The 20984-nt window shown below is 39.9% G+C and overlaps 1 protein-coding gene across 2 annotated transcripts in view; it reads left to right on the forward strand.

Moving 5' to 3' along the window:
* The first annotated feature begins 356 nt into the window (after positions 1-356).
* The window catches only part of map2k6 (mitogen-activated protein kinase kinase 6), a 42616-nt gene continuing 21988 nt past the window's right edge, over positions 357-20984 (forward strand). The window contains exons 1-8 of one of the 2 annotated variants that reach the window (XM_041973698.1): positions 357-714; positions 12272-12324; positions 13150-13198; positions 13686-13799; positions 14946-15065; positions 16975-17091; positions 17217-17268; positions 19788-19915. In XM_041973698.1, the coding sequence (XP_041829632.1) occupies positions 601-714; positions 12272-12324; positions 13150-13198; positions 13686-13799; positions 14946-15065; positions 16975-17091; positions 17217-17268; positions 19788-19915 (747 nt within the window). In that variant the 5' untranslated portion in view covers positions 357-600. Of the gene's footprint in view, positions 715-12260; positions 12325-13149; positions 13199-13685; positions 13800-14945; positions 15066-16974; positions 17092-17216; positions 17269-19787; positions 19916-20984 lie in introns of both variants that reach the window. The other variant, XM_041973697.1, reaches the window with a different exon arrangement.

The following is a 20984-nucleotide window of genomic DNA, read 5'->3' on the forward strand; positions in this document are numbered from 1 at the left end:
GATTTAATATAGAGCTGCATCAGTTGTCAACCAACAAAATATTTATAAATTTTCAATTTTTTTCTGAGAAAAAAAGTTTTCCTAATGTAATTTATTGAAAGACCCGAAGAGTAGAAAACGTTCTTGTGACATTTCTGTGTTTACTCGTGTTTTTCTGTTACAATTAACTACATCTGACTAAATTTTGAATGATTTGCTTTTTTAAAAAAGTAAGGTGTTCTCACGCAAAAAACAAATAAATCAAACAAACAAAAATGCTACAGCTTTCCGCCGCTCCACCTCTACAGAACTACATTTCCCACAACCCTTTGCGCTCCAAGCAGGAAGAACGTTTTCTCGCAGGGGCTCACACTGATCCAAGTTAGGAGCTTTCAGCTGCCAGCCTTGGCCCATCATGTAAGTGCTGCGGAGAATTCTTTGCAGTGCAATTGCAAAATTACCTGTTTTGCCGACGCCTGCGGGGGCTGTGCATTCCTACCAACGCCCTGTACACGGACACGCACTCTTCGGACGCAAAAAGGCTCCAAGTGCATGAAGATCGAGGCTTGTATTTTGCATCTTTGTTGCAAAGCAAGCCGCTGAAGCTCCAGTACGAGGGCGATGGAGGGAGGGAGTGAGAAAGAAGGCAAAGTCTTTTGTGCTTCCCCTCCCCCTCATCAAAGCAAAGGGGAAATGTCTCAGCCAAAGGGAGGTAAGAACATGAAGCCGATCTCTGCAAAACTAGCGACATGCAATCACTGCTGCACGGTTTGCAACATGCACCGCTGCAGCTCGAGCACGGCCGGTGCAATGTAAGTTCGAAGGCTTAAAAGGGTCAGTTGCATTTCCTGTTTGAGATCTTCCCCTTTGCACAGTTCCTGGTAAGACGATGCTGTGCGTACTCACTCATATTGACGCTATTAGCAGCGCACAGACAGGGATGTTTAGCACAAGACGTCTTTAACAGTCACGAGATAAACAAGGACACTGCAACTCTTTATAATAAACTCTGCTCGAGTTGTGGCCCGTGCACGTTGCTCAAGGTAAATCTTGAAAACCATGTCGTGTGCAGGGCCACAAGTATGCATGCGTCTGTACAGGAGGAGAACATGACGTGACAACCTGCGGCTGTCAGTGTTCAAGTTTGTGTGTTCGGATCTGTCTCTGCTTGTGGGAGACAGAATGAAATTCTAAGAATAGACTTAGTTGTGAGCTTTAAGGAGGTGGTGGTGAGTTCAGGAACAGGGGATTCTTTGGGCTTTTAAAACACTGTCAGCTGCTGCTTCTGTCCAGGAAACTGGATATGTGTCAAACCCCTGGGTGTCCACTGATGTGTAACTTTTTCCCCCTGCATGTACGTCACACTTTGACCCCTGCTCTGCCACCCTGCAGCAACTACTCAAACCCCTGCAGCCGGGGGGGAGCTCCAGCTTGCTTGGAGGGTGAAAACAGCTGCAGTGAAAGCAGCACAGTTTTTCTTTTTTTTCTTCCCCTCATCGTTTTTCTCAGAAGTCCAAAGTGAGGCTGGTTTATTGCACAACATGCACACACAAAACACACACTCCCAGCTGCATTGGAGGTGAACAGGTAGGAGAGTGAGAGAGCCCTGGATGGTCAGAACCTGTTTATCTGGTACAGTCAAATGTCCACCCACCTACACAGAGGAACTGTCTACTTGTAGCCAAGCTCAACTTGTGATGAATAATGCACACACTTTTATTTGTTTTGTACATGAATGGTCGGGGTCGGGGTTTTCCTGAGAGCAGAAGTGGGTTTCTGTTGTCACCTACTGACGTTGCAGAAAGCCGCTGTCGTGCAGTCGATTATTCACACACAGATTATTCTTTCAGCTCAGATTTGGCTTTAAGTTTTTTGTAGATAACAAAACGTTTCTCCCATTGCAATGACTTTATGCCAAACAATCCGCTCGGCTTGCAGCTGTGAGGAAGCAACATGTCGTTATGTAAAGCTGAAGAGTTGTTAGTCAAAGACAAACTTTTATATTAAGCTAAAGATGCTAAAACGGTTGTTGGCTCCAACTCCAGTGTGAAAATGTGTGCTTTACTCTATCTGAAATGTGTCTGCAGAGCCTAAAAGTGATTTTTTTCATGCTGCCTTGTACTCTAGCATACATTTCAAGAGAAGTGTTGCTTAAATGGACCATAATTATAAGCCCTTTTGCAGGTTATGATTAAATTCTGCAGCAGATTCAGTCAATGAGCTGTGCAGAAAATCCTGCTCACACATAAATGCAACAGTAACTATGTTACAGTTACAGATTTTCAGATCATTTTTCTGCTGATTTCTGGTGCAGATTATTTAGTTTTTTTATGTATTTGGCATCAGTCAGTTAATTTAAAAACCTGGTAGCCAACAACAGCAGCAGCAGTGGTGCTGCAGAAGAACAGTAATTACCTGAGGATACATATAGGTCTCCACTTAACCACACATAGAAGGCGTGGACACAAGTGAGGAAATGAATTCATTTTAATAGTTTTGTGTCTCATCCTGATAATATGTTGTGTTTTATTAGATGTAAAACTGACAAACAAGTATTGTTTAGCTTATTCTGCTTTTGTAAATATTGTAGGTTAAAACTTCAGTTCAATCAGTTAGGACCTTTTTTAATAATGGCGTAATAATTTTCCATTTATAACCCACAACAGGCTGAAATTGTTTACTTCCCTTTCAGACCGGCGTCAGTGTTTTTGTCTCTGCTGTAACATGAGTGCTGCATCATTTTCAAGATGAGATTTAACTTTAAAATAAGTGCCGATTTATGAGCCATCACATTGGTATACGATTGTTGCGGCTGGAAACCTTAAGAATAGCAATGTTATTGCTACAAAAAAGAAGGTATATTTAGGTTTAGTTTTTTACAATTGGAATGCAAAAATTGTGGAATTGGTGTATAAAGAAATCACTTCTTATCTATAAATTTAACATCAGCAGCTCATTCTTGTGTCACTTTGTTCTGAGCCGTAATTGTTGCATCTCCTTCTCGAGTGCTGGGCTTTGGTTTTGCTGACGCCCCCTGCAGCCTGGAGGCCTTCAAACCTTTGCTCAATCATTCTGTTTGTTATGTAAATGTGCTGTGTTCACGCACTGATTGCTGGCCTCTTACGTTTGTTCTAGAGTAACAGAGTTGTTCATTGCATAGTTGAGATGATCCACCTCATTCAGACAAAAAATGTCTCCTTCTTGTTCTGGCCTTGGTTTGCAGAGAACCCTGATATTCCTGTTAGTGTATGCGCTGGTCTCATGTTTGAAATGGCAGCAGGTTTCCAGACTTCACTGCTGAGGTGAAAATCAGGGTGAGGAAGGGGGGAGGCGATGGTGTTACACCTTCTCATACCCATACAGTGGAAGATAATGCGCTGATGTTCTCTATGTGACTGCTGCATGTTTCCCTTTCATTTCTTTTTATTTAGGCCTGCAACTTCCTTTGTCTGCATTGCTAAATTTAGAATTGTCTGAAAATATTTGAAGATGCTTGCTTCTAGTAGCAGCTTCGTGAAACAGCAGTATGCAGTAGAATTTGAGAAGAAAATAAATATAATATTCACCAACATTTCACTCGGATGTAGAAAGCGGTTGAAATGCTTTCTCTTTTCTCTGGCTTGAATTATAAAACTTTTAACATTTTAAGAGCCATCTGGAGACACTTTTAATACTACCATGTCTTATATGCCAAATCGATGTGAAGAACCCACCCTGATCAGAGGGCAAAGGAGATCCAATCATCCATTCATCCATCCATCGATCCATTCATCCATTCATCCATTCATCTATCCATCCATCCATCCATCCATCCATCCATTGGCCATACCTGTTTATTCCAGTGCAGGGTCACAGGGGCGCCGAAGCCCATCCCAACAGCTGTTCCATGATAGGCGAGTTACACCTAGAACAGGCCGCCATTTAGTGAAACTGAGAATTTAGAGACACCAATTAACCCTAAACATGTTTTTAGATTGTGGGAGGGACGATAATGCAACTTAACCTAAAAACCAGTTGCTCTCTCTAAGCGTCCAGTTTCTCGCACACAAGCCAGCAGTTACAAGAAGGTGCAGGAAACTGGCAATGTTCGAAGTTTTAGCTGTGTGTTGTTTATGGATGCTTTTTTAAAAAAGTTGTACTTTTTATTTATTTATTTATTTAGTTAGTTAGTTACGGACAGACAAATCCCAGCAAAATATTTTGACCTGAATATGGTCCCAATGTGCATTTTTGTTTGGCCCAAAATTGGCCTTTACTTACGGCCTTGACCAAACTCAACTCAGTGACCACCACATGTTGCCCAAAAGGAAATTGCCATAAGGAAGGCTTCCCGTATTAGGACCACCTCTGGCCCACAAAATACTTGGCCTAATCCATGTCCAGGCCAATAACTGACATCTGGACCACGTGTGGCCCACACAACCCTTGCCAGTGCTGTAACTGAGCCATAAGTGCTAAAAGTAACCTGGATGTCTACTATCTGGGATGGGTCAAAAAGGACAATGCTTGAAGGGGAATAATTAGTTACTGATCAGCCACAATGTTTTGTTCTGGACTAAATCTAATCTGCTGCAACTTAACTTTCAGTTTGCAAACATTAAAGTTCTCGTGTTAATTTCTTGGAGATACCAGCGAGCGCCTTTAGATATTTTTTAGTACCAAGGGCATGTATGATTTTTAAAGATATGAGCAGTTCAGGCTATAAATTGACAACTATGAGGTTAGTAAGTTTTGCCGTCAGTCTTGGTGGTTTTTGTTGGCCACTGTAAGGCAGCTTCATGCTGCAAGCGACCAGACTGAATGACATAAAGCGAAGCAGAGGAACCTGCTGGACTTGGAGTCGCTGTCTCAGGTATTTGTCCTGGATTCTGTTAGTGACAGCACCGTCCGTGCTCACTTTCTGCCAGTATCATTCAACTTGATCTGAGTACACAGGAAGTGTAGCGCGAGCCGATGACGGCATGATTCCCAAAGGAGCATCCAACAGCTGTAACCTAAAGGAGCTGCCATCTTTGGAAGTGTAGAGTATCTCACAAACTGCCAGAGCAGTCGGAGGGGGGCAAACAGCCGAAGGCCTTGGCTGAAGTTATTTTCAATCGTTTGGTGCTACCAGCCTCTCTCTCTCTTTTTCTCCCTCCCCTCTGTGTGGCTGTCTTTTCCTGTCCTTCCTTGTGTCAGTCTTTGTGGTTTGCTGCCTCCCTCCCTCTGTGATTGATCTTCCTTTAGCTCTTTGGAATTCCATTGAGGAGCTCTTGGGATTGTTTAAATTCCATGCCAGAGTGCATGTGTGGGTTAGCAGCTGGCACTGTGTGTCCCCCGTCATCTGGGCTGATTATCCCGCCAGCCGGACATCACATTCTGAGACTTTCTGCATGCACTCTGCCTCTATTTCTATAGCACAGACTGCCCTGCAAACCTTACTGTCAGCATTATTTTCTGTCTTTGACAAACTAACAAGATGACGTGCATACATGACGAGGCAGCTTGCATGCTCATATCGGGTGTGGCATAAAACTGAAAGCATAGTCTCTCAGTTGTTCCCCTTCTCGCTGACACTTCTGGAGAAAAAGATAGCTGCACTCATTACAGCAAAGCTAATTAATCACCTTCCTTGTTCTTGTTGGTTCCACTGGGAACAAAATGTGTCCCAGTACAGACATCTCCTGTGGCCTCCCTCTGGTATTTTACCACATATTTGAGCTCATGTGCTGAAAATCACTTGGAATGATGTGAACTGCTGCTTTTAATTAACCCACGCTTCCTACCACAATTTACATGTTTGATACTGAGCTTAGCAAAAATGAACAAGAACAAGGAAAGAATTGTATATTTGAGTCGTGCAATATAATCCGAAGAAAGGCTGAACTGGGATATTCTTATATTACTATCAAATATTAATTCATTAAAGGCAGTATGTAAGTATTTAACTACTTTCAAGATTAAAATATAGTACTTGCTTGTAGTTATGGCTGTAAGAGATGCTGCAGTTCAATAACTTGCAAGCATGATTTTAGAAACCAGATTCAACCAAACCAACTATTTAAAAATAAATATTTTTAAAATAGAAACTACTGCATATGTAGTATTATATTTTGTCTGTGTGCAGAACACACACCGACATTGAGGTTTATAATGTCCTATTTATGCAAATATAGCAGAATTTACAGGTTGACATGACCTGATCCAATACTCATTGGGTTTACTTTTTACTCAAATGTAGTTTTTATGTGCAAAAAATACAGCTTTGGAGTAAATATGAATACAAAATACAAAAAATACAAAAAAAGTTTGTGTTGCAAAATACATTTGAATATAAATGATTTGAAAACCACTTTTAATCAGAACGATAGCTTTGTAATGTAGCCGTTAACCTTTTGGTCTGGTTGACATAGTTCCTGATGTTATGTTGTTTATTATTATAGCAGTTAACTTTATCTTGTTTACATTTACTTTTGTGATAACACAGCCACTCTAAGTTTAACTTTACAGCTAATCTTATTTTCCACAGCCTGACATAGCAGACTTATATAAACTTGCAAGGAGAAAGTAAGTATAGTAGTAAAAAGGAAAATATTGTTTAGCCCAAAATAATGGCCATTGTAGCAGATGTTGCATGTTTAATCCAAAGTTGTGGGTAATGCCATCTTGTTCATGCTAATTTAATAGTTAATATTTTGATTAGGCAGACATTGACAGTTTAAAAGGTTGCTAATGTGTTTTTTCTCATTTTGACACAGTGGCTAATGGTGGTTTGTTCAGACTTATATACTATAGGAGGTAATGTTTTACAATATAATGTGCATGCACATTACCTCAGTGTAATTGCAGCAGTCTTTTAAAAATAAGGTTTATGTTCATACATGATTCCGAAAATTCTGCTATTGTGACATCCTGAATGTTACTGCAAGTTAAGGATGAACATTTATTCCTTCATTGTCCAATATAATGCTCCAAAACAGAGCTCCTGCTTATTCTTTTCCACCACAGAGATTACACAATACCCAGCCCCTCCGACCCCCACCCCCTCCTCTCGGTTTCCTTTCTACACCTCAGCTCACTCTTGTCATTTCTCGTCAGACACTTGCAGTCCGCAAAGGCTGCACTGTTGTTTATTGAGACCTGTTGTACAGGCAGCACTTTGCATACATACCTGTCTTTGCAGGCCTTGTGTTGTCTTTGTAGATATATGTTGTGCATGTTAACATGCATGCTGAGGTTTGGAGAAGGAATCTATCTTCTTACTGTGAGGAACATGCCGTCTCTTGTCTCATGATCTCAGTGCAGCTGTAAGGCTGAAATATTTCTTAGTCAGTCACTGTACGCTCCCATGGAAAAGGAGAAAAGGATGCCGTCGCTTTATTGTGATCACACAGTGGGCCTTTTGTTCAAATATTGTTTAACATCACTCATCTGGTAAACTTCCAGGTCCAGTAACCGTAAATTACAGTGCGGACTTTCCTTTCTCTGAATGTGAAACCTGTTGATACTTCTGCTGCAGGGAATGTAACTACTTACCCTTTTAAATCAGACTTGAATGAATTTGTTGGAGAGTGGAAACATGTGCAGAGATGAGCATATTTTTTTTTTACTCCTGGTGGAGCTGCAGAAACTTGTTAACACTGTCCATCTTACTTCTACTGCTAGCATAGCAATTATGCAAACATGTTACTGACTGTCTTCGTTACATTTTACCTCTCTTTTAAAGCATTAACCAGACTTCATCTGAATTCTGTCAAGAATTGTCAGAATTTAACTAATTTAATTCTCATTTTAAGTGTCAGACTGTTAAATAGTATACCCGTCATTGAAACATGAAAGTTTTGAATGGGAAGACCTTCTCTTACTGAATGTTTCCTGATCTGAAATACAAATACAAATCAGGTTTGTTTCTTTTGCATTAATCCACAAATCTTATCTGATAATAAAACAACATTAAACAGTAGCTATTCATTTACAGTTAATGGTCCATGGCCTGTCAGCTTTTTCTGTTTGTTTTGCACTTCTTTGACAGCAGAAAGTGTGTAAACTGAGAGTGTGTATGTGTGTGTAAATTCATCTGCAACAGAAAACTACCATTACATATTGTTTCATCTGACCATTTGTAGTAGTGAACAGGATAAGAATTTAACTGTACGACTGAAGTATAGAATGAAATTCATTTGATTTTATTTACAGTCAGTCAGTCCCTTTTAAAGTCTTAATATCTGACCTGGCAGGAAGTAATCACAGCTTCCAAGAGCCAACTGAAATTATTTGTTAATGCACATTAAAAACTACTGAAACAGCTTTTAGAGGATTGTGCAGACTTGATGCAGGTGTTGTTTCTCTGTGTGTTTTCTGGTTTCCAGTGTGAGCTGTAAGCACACTGCCCGTTTCCAGTTACTATTGTTGTCTGTGCAAATGCATGTAGGAGGGGCTCACACTGACATTTTAGTGCAACAAAGCTGCTTTGGAAAGTGGAGACCAGGAGGCAGGCAGCAAGAGGCCACCAGTGAAGGACTGCATAGCACAGCAACGTCACACCCTGTGCTGGTGTTGGAATAAACCAGAGCGCACTACACTAGAGTGTGTATGTGTTTGTGTATGATATGCCTTTAGGAAAGCTGTTTGAAGGACAGGTCCAACCACAGCCACTTGTACTTGTATCCTCTCTTAGGACAACAACTTGAGAAATTCCAGTTATTCCTTTGGCACATCTTGTCTTATAAAGAGACACACCTTCAGTTTACTTTTATTAGCATGTGATGACATCAGCTGCTTTGAGTGTCACACGCATTTCAAAACATTCACAGGATTAAAAAACAAGTTACAGATCCCGCATGGCTGGCTGTTTTGCTGCTGCACCTTATGTGCATGTTCAATTCCAAAACTATTAATGGATACAAAAGCTAGCGCCCAGAAAAAGACTTACAAACAGGGCCTCAAACACGTTTGAAAAGGACCATGGACCCTTGAGATCTGCAAGGGAAAATGAGCGTTTTGTTAATAGCCTGATGGCTTTAAAAAGAGCTCTTATGTCATGCAGAAGTGCAGTCGTCTTGATTTATGAAAGTCTGAACAAGGTTAAATTAAGCCTTGTAGAACTATGAATGAAGATGCTGCCTGATGCTTATTGAGAAAGATTTTGATGTGACGAAATACTTAAGCTAATAAGAAACAACAAGTATTAACCGAAGCAACAAGGCTACCTCAGTCAGACGATCAACTAGGCTATTTGTGCACAAATCTAGTTTTCTGTGACTTTACTGAATGGTTAGCGGTTTTTCTACAACTTCAGCTCTCTTAATAGTCCCTTTTATGACTTTAGCTGTGTGGTCTTACGTTTTTGCCGTATATTAGCAATCCTCAGCTATTGTCACCTGTCTTTTTATGGTTTTAACTGTGTTTCAAGATGTTTCTATGACTTTAGCTGTGTTGTTGAGCTCTTTTTTTTTACTTTATCTGTGAAGTTTCTGCCTTTTTTGGCTTCTGTACTTAGTTTTCTTATTACTTTTAACTATAGTTTGCTGTCTTTGCATGTTCTAACATTGTTGTTAGCACTTTCTAGAATTCCAAGATCTTGTAAAAGAGATAATTGGTTCTGAATCATCTGCCTGGTAAAAAAAAAAGGTTAAATAAATTCAGAATTACACTTCAGCTTTAGCTCTTTATTTGACTTTAGCTGTTTAGGTGTCTGGTTCTGTGAACTTAGTTGTCTTTTTATGGCTTTAGCTGAATGGTTATCTTTGTATGGTTTTAGCTGTATTGTTAGCTCTTCCTTTAACTTAAGCTGTGTAGGTTTCTGTATTTTTGTAAATTTTTATGGCAATAATTATTTGGTTAAGCTGTCTTTTTATTGTTTTGTAGTTGTTGTGTTGGGATTTAAACTGAGTAGTTACCCCTGTCTTTAACCTAAGATATGTATACTTAACATACTTAACATTGTATTTAAATGCTTTTCTGTGGCCTTATCCATCAAGCTAGCTCTTCCTTTTACATCAACTTTAATTTATTGACCTCGTTAACCTCTCTGTGTGATCTTAGTTTTGTAGGTAGCTGTCTTAAGCTTACTGGTTAATTGTCCCCAAAATATACATAAATGCATTTTTGGTTTGCGTGTCTATTTTCTCATCTCAACAAATTTAAAAGGATTATAAAGTATGACCAAATCTTTAGCATGCATCCAGCATTAAGTTTTTGTAGGGCAGTACAGCTGCAGCTAGCAGGGGCCCAATGTGACCTTAATCCAGCCACGAGCAAACTTGGACTGGGTTGAGGAGCTGCGAGCCAGTGTGAGGAGGTTTGAGCCAGATGCTACCTGTAGACAAAGCAACTGCTCACATGAGATCACTCACGACTAACAAGGCGTCCAGCCGTTAAACAGCCAGTTCAGCACCTCCACATGAAGAGAGCACACCTGGGATGCCAGACCTCCTCCTCGTTCTCCTGTTTTTCTTCTTGCTCACAATTAGTTTCAATAAGTTAGGATCTGGATCCACTCACTGCATCCAACCGTGAGTATTGATGATGAAGTTAAGATTTGGTTGCTGCTGTAGTTGCTGTATACGCAGGAAATGTAAAATTGGAAAATATTAACTGAAAATTTCTGTTGAAGCTTGACTGATGGTTCTTTGGTAGTTGCATGCCAATATAATGAATAGAAAAATTCACATATTCAGGCCTGCAGAATGTGTGCTCTGCTGCGGTTGAAGGGAAAAACAGTGTGGAAAGCTGAGCAGGATGATCAACTGATCTTTCATCCTGAGCTATGTTAAGAAGTTAAGTATGCTTTCATCTTGTGGTATGCTCTGCTGCCAGTGAAACCGTCCTGTAGTCTCATCAGTCTGCTATCTGCTGCTCATACCTCACCCAGACTCAACTATTATGCTAGTTTACACTCAGACAAGCTGGGGCACAAAGAATAACAAAAATTATACAACAGATATTCGATTAATCATTTTGAACCAAATATGTCAATTTGTGGTTCCAGCATCTTAAATGTAAAGCTGCTTTTCTCTTGTGTATCCCAGTAACTACTGAATGTACGGTATTAGACAAAACAAGCACGCTGAATATGAATATGCTTGTGTGGACTCTGGCAGCACATGGTGTGTTTTTTCTGAATATGTCCTCAACATCGATCACTTTCTTTTTTAGACTGTCCTTCTTTTAAGGCCAAATCTCATTCTTTAGAAACTTACTGAATGCCTTCTATTTTCCAACGTAGTTGTATTTGCTGTAGCCATCTTTGCTGCATTAGCTTTGAAAAACATTGAAGGCGAGTACAAATATGTCCATCACTCCAAAATATGTAACCCAAATATTTATGCTATTTCATCATATTTAGCACCATACCTGATCCTTGTTTTTAAATATGATTTTTAAATGCCTTATTTTTACGTATTAATTTACTGACATTTGTGCAAACATGAATGCAAATGCAGTTCTCAGGCTTCTTGAATTTTTAGGCCAGTCTTAAATAGCTTAACAAAGAAAGACGAAAACCAAAGAAAACATGAAATTGGTCATATATGCAATAATCGGAGTGAAAATGAGCAAAAAAGAAGCAAATGTCTAAAGAAAGTCTGGAGAACTGTGGCTCAGGAGCAATCTAAAAGACCACCAGACAGTCTGGCTGCTTGGAAGCCAAATATAAGAAATGAAAACTGGATCAGGAAGTTTGTGTTGTGCTGTATAGATTGATTATTAAGCTAGCTGCCACTTAAATATGTGCCCTCAAGCTCCCTGCTGTGATGATTATAAGACCTTGTGCGACGTCTTCAGACTTGTTGTGAATTCATTTTGTGATGGTAAAGTCTAGATCAACCTCAAAGTTGCCTGTACATGTCCCAGATCATCTGACTCAAAGGATAAATATCTTTTTAGAACAATTCTTAGTATGCTTCCATGAAACTAGCCTCGGTGTGGCTGTTGCTGCTTATTGTTACTGTTGCATTATTAGAATATTGGAATTGGCTGTTATTGAGTCAGTGTTTTTTCTTGAAATCTTTAGTATCAAATATTCATTATCAGGACAGGATAAGCACACGTATAAAAAGAAAAAACATCATCAGGAAGAAGTCAGAACAAAACTAAATAACCTGTAAACAGCTGTAAATCTGTGCTGGAGTCATAGAGGGTCTTTTACAGTTGCCGTCCTCTTACTGCAACTCTAAACTTTAACAGCTTTTCAGATATCTGATATTTTTTTCTCTGTTTCTCTTCCCTCCAAACTGCAACACCATTTTCAAACTGTCCAAATCCCATAAAAGCCCTTTAATGATGTTTGTGTTTGTTTTCAGTCAAGAAGAAGCCGGTGCTCAAGCTCTCCAAGGAGGTGTTTGAGCAGCCAACACCCGCCGCCGTGTAAGACTCTTTACTTTCATCTCAACATGCACTCTTAAACCCTGCCGTTTATTGATCCTCACATCCTGGTTTCCACATACCTGATCTTCTTTAAACCCCACCAGACTGCTGAATATGTGAAATAAAAATCCACTTAACAGCAGTAAACAGGAGGAGGAAGCTGTATTTCTGCAAATATCATCATTCCGAAGCGCTCACTCACGCTCAGCTTTCTATATAACAGGCTCATCTGCTCATCCTCCGTCACAAATACATGAATGATGAACATCTGTTTGCACGTTTTCAGCACAGTAAGGGAGCCTGCAGGGTGATTTTCATTCTGAGCTTCACGTTAAAAAGGACAAACTTATCCATCAAGTGAATTATTCACATCTAGAAACCATCACCTGCAGACTGTTGGCTTTATTATTATATTATTTCTGTAATATTCTGTGTTTATGTGCTGATACCAGATTTATATTACTATCCATCCATCCATCCATCCATCCATCCATCCATTCATCCATCCATCCATCCATCCATCCATCCATCCATCCATCCATCCATCCATCCATCCATCCATCCATCCATTCATCCATCCATCCATCCATCCATCCATCCATCCATCCATCCATTCATCCATCCATTCATGTATATAAGAACATTTTTATTGTATTTTATATTTAGTGGGAAACTCCTATTGGTCCATAGTCTCCATCTATGTGCTGATAACAAACCATAATTAAAAACTCCTGTTTTTATATTTCAAGGTCAAAAGAAAAGTAACAACTATATTTATGTAAAGCTAAATATTAAACTGTAATAAAATATTTTTCTCTGTTTCAGACCTCCCAGAGATTTGGATTCAAAGGCTTGTGTAACGATTGGAGAAAAGGTCATTTTATTTCTTTGGCTCATTTTTGGCTCCTTCCACTTTTTCTTTAGTTGTATTCTAGTTATTTATTTTTTCTTTACCTAGGCTTTTTACGTGACGTCTTGATGTTGACTCTTTTTGCTTCTCCCAGTGTATTTATTGTTGATCCTCATTGATTGGCGTAATAAAGGGCCCTGGTAAACATTACAGCCATCTCAAACACTTCTGATTGTGGGGAGAGAGGAATGCTTTTTAATGACCCTCAGGCAGTAAAAATATTTATTTTAACTCATCAAATAAGAGGAATTTAAGAGGGACCTGATCTTTCTCAAGTTGACCTCAAGACAGAGAATTTATTTTCCTGCTAAAAAAAATAAATAATAAAGAACAGGAGCTTTTCATCATAAAGGAGACATTCAAAAGGTGGCATTTTCAGATTTAAGGCAGAATGATTCTCCTTTTCTAAGTGTTTACGTCCTCTGATGTTACCCTCTTGTGTCCTGAGCAGAAATGTGAGGTGAAGGCGGACGACCTGGAGCAGATCTGTGAGCTCGGCCGTGGAGCGTACGGCGTGGTGGACAAGATGAGGCACGTGCCCAGCGGCCTGATCATGGCTGTTAAGGTTGGTGGAGGAACAATGACCAGCAGGACCCAGCAGGGTTCTGCACAGCCTGTTCAACAAAGTGGCTCTGAAAGTGGGGGCCAAGGTCCCCTGGGGGGCACCAGGGGGTAGCTCGAGGGAAACTTAAAAAAAAAAAAAAAAAAAAAGTTCAGCAGCAAGTTCGGAACTACGACGTCATAATCCGTGTCGACCTGGCGGTCATCAGGCTGCTCTGTTCCTCAAGCTAGTGTAGTTAGCTAAAGCAAAATGGGCAGGTTTTTGACAACAAATAGACCAAAGCAGCAGACCATCAGCCGTGGACTCAACCTAAGAACTCATGGCCGACTAAAATACTAAAATCAGATGCAGCATACATCAGGTATGACTTTACAGCCGCACAGAAAAATGGCCATGATTGCTCGAAATGTGTTTTCTGCCCACTAGTTTAATCTCTGTCTATCGCTCTTAGACACAGATACACACACCTGCACGTGCATGTGCACGCACACACACACACATGCACACACGAGAGAGGTTTGATTTTTTTTGTTCTCATCTGTCAACAAAAAAAGTTTATTCTTCAGCGGGAATATATGGCGTTTGTTAATAATTTTCTTATGCTAAACAAATGTAATAATTATTGAATAGTGAATAAAAGTAAGAAAATAAATTCTAAAAGCTGATGTTTCTTTACAGATTGTGGGTGGGTGTTAGGGGTCCCTGGCCAGAAGCTGATGCTGTTTGGGGGGGCCTTGGCATGGAAAAGTTTGGGAACCCCTGGTTTAACAGACTGCACATGGACATCAGTAGGACCAATATCCCCTCGTTCTTGCTATAGAGTCGGTAGACTACTGTTCTTTTGTGATATTGGCCATTTTTGGGGAACAATTAAGCAGTGGAGCTGCTGGTGAATGGTGTACCCGGTTTCCCAACTATTCAGCTAGGCAAACCCAGTAAGCCCAGTAAGCTCTCATCTTAACTTAAAAATAAAATGACATAAAATCCTAATTATCCGCATCACATGTGCGCTATAGACATAAATTCCCACGTATAAGTAATGAGTGCCACAAGTTCATTATCTCTGTTGCAAATTCACTTTTACAAAGCTGCACATACTACGCCATTTTTCTTTTAAAATGTTTGATTATTTATGATGTCTTTCCTCAGAGGATTCGGGCAACAGTGAACACTCAGGAGCAGAAGAGGCTGCTGATGGACCTGGACATCTCCATGAGGACGGTGGACTGCTTTTACACAGTCACCTTCTACGGGGCGCTATTCAGAGAGGTAGCCTCATATTCTATCACACCGATGCAATGCAGCCGTCTGCAGGAGAGAAACATCTTTTCAAGTACATCAGCAGGAAAAATGGGCTAAAAGTTTAAGTTGAGTTTGATAAAGTTTTGCTCAGATTCTTTTCTACATCTCCTGCTGCAAAGATAAAATGACAGGAACAAAACAAAGAGGACATAAAAAAGCAGAAAATGTATTTTAATCAAAGCCTTCCAACATTCTCATACATCACATGATATTAATATTACAAAAAATACAAATAAAAAAGTAAATTAATGTTAAATTGGCAATAAATAGTTTTAATAAAACTGAAGTAACTGAATAATTATTAACAGCCACTGAATTTCAAGCCAACAAAAAATATCACCCAGGATTTAATTTATTCATTATCTTGACCTCTTATTCCATTACGGGTCGCAGGTGAGCTGGAGCCTATCCCAGCATCTTAACAGGTGAGAGGCAGGTACACCTGGACAGGTCACCAGTCTGTCGCAGGGCCAACACAAACAACCATTCACACACACACACTCTCTCCTAGGGAGAATTTAGAATAACCAGTTAACCTAACATGCATGTCTTTGGACGGTGGGAGGAAGCCGGAGAACCCGGAGAGAACCCACGCATACACGGGGAGAACATGCAAACTCCACACAGAAAGGCCACCACCCCCCAGGTTCGAACCTCCCCCCAGCCGAGGCTCGAGCCGGCGACCTTCTTGCTGTGAGGCTGCGGTGCTAACCACCACACCATCGTGCAGCCCATTTAATTTAATTCAATTAATTAATTTTTTTTTATATTTATTTATTTTACAGATAATGGAAACAATAAATTTTTTTTATAAATATTGGGAAATTGTTAACCTAACATATTATTATAACATTTCATTTTGTTTTATGTTTGATGATGAGTTTTTCATATTTGCATGGTTGTTTTGTTGTTTTTATTATTTTTTGTTGGAGCACTAAAAAAAACAACCTCCCTTCGATACATGAAGCAAATCTGAATCTAACTAGATTAAAACTGAATAAAGCATAAAAATGGTAAAAATGTCAGTTTTGAATATGAATAAAATCAGCAATTACAGTCAATTCAACAATGGAAAATATAATTAAAAACAAGCCTTCTTTTAGTCTTAAAACTAAAGTACATCAGCTGTTTTTATGCAGATCTTTGGTACAAATTTCCAAAAGAACTGGCTCAGAGATCAGGATCTTATCAGACCCGTAGGCCACAGCACGGTCTTTAAGGTTCCAGTAAACCAGGGATTTACTTCAGAATATTTAGTTTTCCAGTAGAACCAAAGTTCTGAGTAATTTCTGAACATTTTATTTAGGGTCATGCTGCCCAGGGCAGGACAATCTATTGATGACAGATAAATACTTTATTAATCCCAAAGGAAATTTAAGATAAAACTGACATTTAAAATAATTTTCCAGGACATTACAAACTCCATACCACTCCACTAACATGAAGAACTCCCACAGTGGTTATTAAGTTTCTGGTCTGCAGGTGATGTGTAGAATTTAAATATGAACATGTCAATTTTTTTGATGTTAATATATGTGAGTGCAGAGTTTTCTCCAGGTTTACAGCTTTAAAGGGGCAGGTGGGGTGATGAGCGTCAATGCTAAAAAAATGCTTTCTTTGTATCTGTCCACTTCTGAAATGCATCAAAACCAGAACCGCCTCTTTGTTTCCCTGACAAAAATAAAAGTAAAAAAACACCTCTGAAGCCTTTCGGATACAGAAAAAACTTCCTGCAGCAGTGAGTAGATGTTCAGGATTTCCTCACCATGACTCAGACTCTGGGAAATCTTTTACTTCCCGTCTGTTTGGAATCCGGCCGGCTGCTTGTTGTGCTGTTCTGTCCTGATCTCTCCTAATCTCTCCTGTCTGTTTCCAGGGCGACGTCTGGATCTGCATGGAGTTGATGGACACGTCCCTCGACAAGTTCTACAAGCAGGTGATTGAGAAGGGCCTAACCATCCCCGAGGACATCCTGGGAAAGATCGCTGTCTCAGTGGGTTCACTCACAGCACATAAAGCTTTATAAGACATCCTGTGAAGGCTTTCTTCATCCAGTCAGAATGACAGTAATTTCTTATGTAACTCTCATTTGCTTATTAATGGGCTCTGTTATTACAGATAGTAAAAGCTCTGGAGCATCTGCACAGCAATCTGCAAGTCATACACAGAGGTAAGAGCCTGAGAGGAAACCCATTAAACTCAGAGACAGTTTATCCACTCAGCTGCAAGCAGCTGCTTCTCTCTGTCTTCCTTCCTTCCTTTAAACTCCGTCCAGATCTTAATGAAGGACAAGAACAGCATTCACTTAACAGTTTCATTCATATCTATTTCTGGTGGGTGGGACCCTGCAGGCTGGGACTGAGCAGGGGGTAAAATGATGTAAGATGCAGCAGTAGAGTGAGGAGGGTGTTGTGTTGGGCCTGAGTCAGGAGTTGAAACTCGTATGCCACAAACAACAGCGCCACCATAACCAGTAACACCCGAAACAAAATGCAACACAACGCGTGATCCGTTCACTCCACCCAAACATATCGGGTATCAAATGAAACTAGAAAAGCTGCACGTTCATATGATGCCAAGCATAAAAAGATATTCACCAAGCACCTCACGTCAGTCTCAAAACAAACACAAAGCTAACCTTCGCATATCACAGCAGCCTTATCAGACAGCATGTTTATCACCAAATACACCAAATCCCAAAGCTGTTCTCACAAACAGCCACATTTTTCATTTCCTTACCTTTTTGTGGTCATTTTCAGTCTATCCACAATGTTCTTCCACCAAAACACAGCGTAGTAAACCATAATCGTGAAACTGTCATATGCTCCCATTCACAGCCATTTTGTTGTCTTGTTGTGGGTCTTGGCAGTGTAAATAAAGTTTGGTCAAATTCTACATCTTACAAGCTTTCCAACGATATCTTACACTTGAACGAGGCTTTATCTGTCAGGTATAAATGCTTGCGTGTAAACAAACGAGCATCATCGCCATTTTGCTGCAGTTACGCACGTGGGCGCACCGGAAAGAGCGAATATCGAACAGCTTTCATTTCTTTGCTTCATTTTGACTTTTTATCTATTTATTTAGAACAAAGGATAAAAGCAATGAACATGTCCAAGAAATTACAAAGAACCAAATACACCGTGTTAGAAGCTCTGGAGGAAATACAGACACAGCACAGTTTGGCACAGTTTGGGTATCCAAGGGGCCAAATAGAAAGTCCGCCTGGTCCTATCCACACTAAAACCTGCATAAAAGCTATGAGCTCTGTTCTATTCTCATGAAGCTTTGTACAGTTGTAGTCAAGGAGTTGCTGAATCCATGCAGTGGTATCTTTATGCACAGAATGATTTCTATCATGATGTTTTCATCTGTGTAAAAAAAAAACAATTAGGCGAGGATAATTTTTTTAATTTTACCTGTGGTTTATGACAATTTGCACAGGCATATGAACATTCTCAATGTTTCTGACACTGGATTTATATTACATAGGGTCTTACCTATCCATTGAGACCAAGGTTATGTATGTTGACCTGAAAATTACAGAGTTATTGTTGATTTAATTTGGGTAGGTCTGTTCAGGCGAACTACACCTCCAAAAACCCTAGGGTTTCACGGGGTTAAGTTTTTTAACTTAGAGTGTTAAATTGTAAAATGACTACCTTCAGTGTGTCCAGAGGGAAAACCTACGATGCCATCCAATACGATGGAGCTATGAGCAGAGCTGTAGTTCTGAGCAAACGTTTTGAGCCACTCGTTTCCTCAGAATAATGCAAAATATAAACAGAAGAAGAAATATAGATGCAGCACTTTATTGAAATGTTTGCATAAATATATGGAAATACAGCATATAAGGCGAAAACTGAGTTTGTGTCATTCTAACATTATTTGGTCTGTGCAGCTTAGCCTGAACACAAAAATATGTTGAGGTCCAGGCTCTGGGGAGGATTCATCCCTCCAACAGACCTTTTGCCACTGATTTTCAGTCCAGTTCTTGTGTTATTTGTAATTGTTCAAGCAAACATAAGATATAGAGTGAACAGGAATAAAAAAGAGAGTAGAAAGAAGAAAGAGGAGATAAAGATTCACCAGGTGGAAAGCAACACACTGACAACCAACTACTACACCCGTACAGAGCGAGGATGGGAGCCCAAATCCAAGGCCCACCAGACCGTCCCCCAAAAGCCTTTTATTTATTTTATTTTATTTTTTATTTTTATGCACATGAATGCACAAAAAAAAAAAAAAAAAAAAAGAACAGGTAGAAGGACTGGATTGGAAATGTGTGAAAAGCAGCCAATGACAGACCTTCAGAAAGCCGGAGAACCGCGGTCAAAACCACTTTAAAGGGCTGTAAAGAAATGAGGGGAAGCTCAAGACTTTTCCACAAAATTTTTTATACGATCTTTATTTATTAACCTCTTCTCATTATTTTAACAGTCGCTCTATTGCTGATGGTGTTTCACTTGTATCAGTGTTTCCAAGAGTGTTTACCATTTTCTTTGAGACTTTAAAAACAGGATCCTTTCCTGTGTCAAACCTCTGCTGTATGAAAGCATTACGAGTGACAGGAAGCAGCTATGCATCTGGTCTGAGCTGCAACCACAGAGCTGCAGACGGGCAGCCAGCTGTTCTAAAAACAGAAACATTCACTCAATCAAACTGCCGCTTCCTTCTTCATCTGTCCAGATGTGAAACCCTCCAACGTACTGATCAACACTCAGGGCCAGGTGAAGATGTGCGACTTTGGCATCAGCGGCTACCTGGTCGACTCCGTGGCTAAAACAATGGATGCTGGCTGCAAACCCTACATGGCGGTAAGCAGGACGAGACCACATGAAACCAAAACAGTTACTCACATGTTGAGTGTGTGTGTGTATGACATCAGGAGTCGTTTTAAAGGGGTAATATGACACATTCAGGCCAGAAGCAGCTTTCGAAACAGTCAATAAATCTTTGTTTTTCAGATATAATATAAAAAATGAGGTTTTAATCTTATACTTCTCTTTGAGTGGAACTTTTTAACTGAAGAAAGTAATTTGTTCAGTGTAAGAAAAGTTAGAAATGAGGAGAATGAGCACTGCTCTATTAGTTTTCCTTTACCTTATACAGCCCTTTTAAAGAGCCCTGTGATAGACTGGCGACCTGTCCAGGGTGTACGCTGCCTCTCATCTAGTAACCAGGCTCCAGCTTCCCTGTGACCCTGAATTGGAATAAGCAGGATAGAAAATGGATAGATGGATGGAATCCTTTTCAGCTTTACTCATATTTCTCTTTTCGTTATAAAAGGAGGGTTACATGGTTAAAAGTCTCTGTAGGATCAGGTACCTTCCACCGCTGCTTGTGTTTTATTTGGTGAAGAGAAGCAGCAGTTTCTCACTGATGATTTATGTCATGGTTCATTTACAAGTTTTTGCACCAAAGTGAAGTTTGTGAGAGAAAAAGTAAAGATGCAGAAACATTCAGACAGCAGATTACACGCCCACCACATCCTGCACCTGTCTGGTGTCCAGGATGCTCGTGCAGACGCTTCATTAAAATGAGATGAGATGATGTCTGAAAGAGGCTGGAGAGAAATTAAAGAACATGTTTGGACGTCATTCCACAAGCATCATGTTTGCAAATGATTTCCAGTCAGGTTGACAGCATTAAAATGCAGCAGGATTGTCACTTTCTTGTGACTTCTGGTGTTCAAAGGTTAATTAATAACACCAGGATTGTATACTTGATAATTTCTCTGGATACAAACCACTAGATTTTAACTGGAACTGCAGCAAACCTCTTAGTTTTGAGGCTGAAAGCCTTTTTTATAACTCCAGCCTCTCATTATTATCTCCCACACACCTAATGAGCTGGTTACATTTTAACCACTGAGCTGCTGATTAG

The sequence above is a fragment of the Melanotaenia boesemani genome, chromosome 21, assembly GCF_017639745.1.
Source record: "Melanotaenia boesemani isolate fMelBoe1 chromosome 21, fMelBoe1.pri, whole genome shotgun sequence".
Classification (NCBI taxonomy): Eukaryota; Metazoa; Chordata; class Actinopteri; order Atheriniformes; family Melanotaeniidae; genus Melanotaenia; species Melanotaenia boesemani.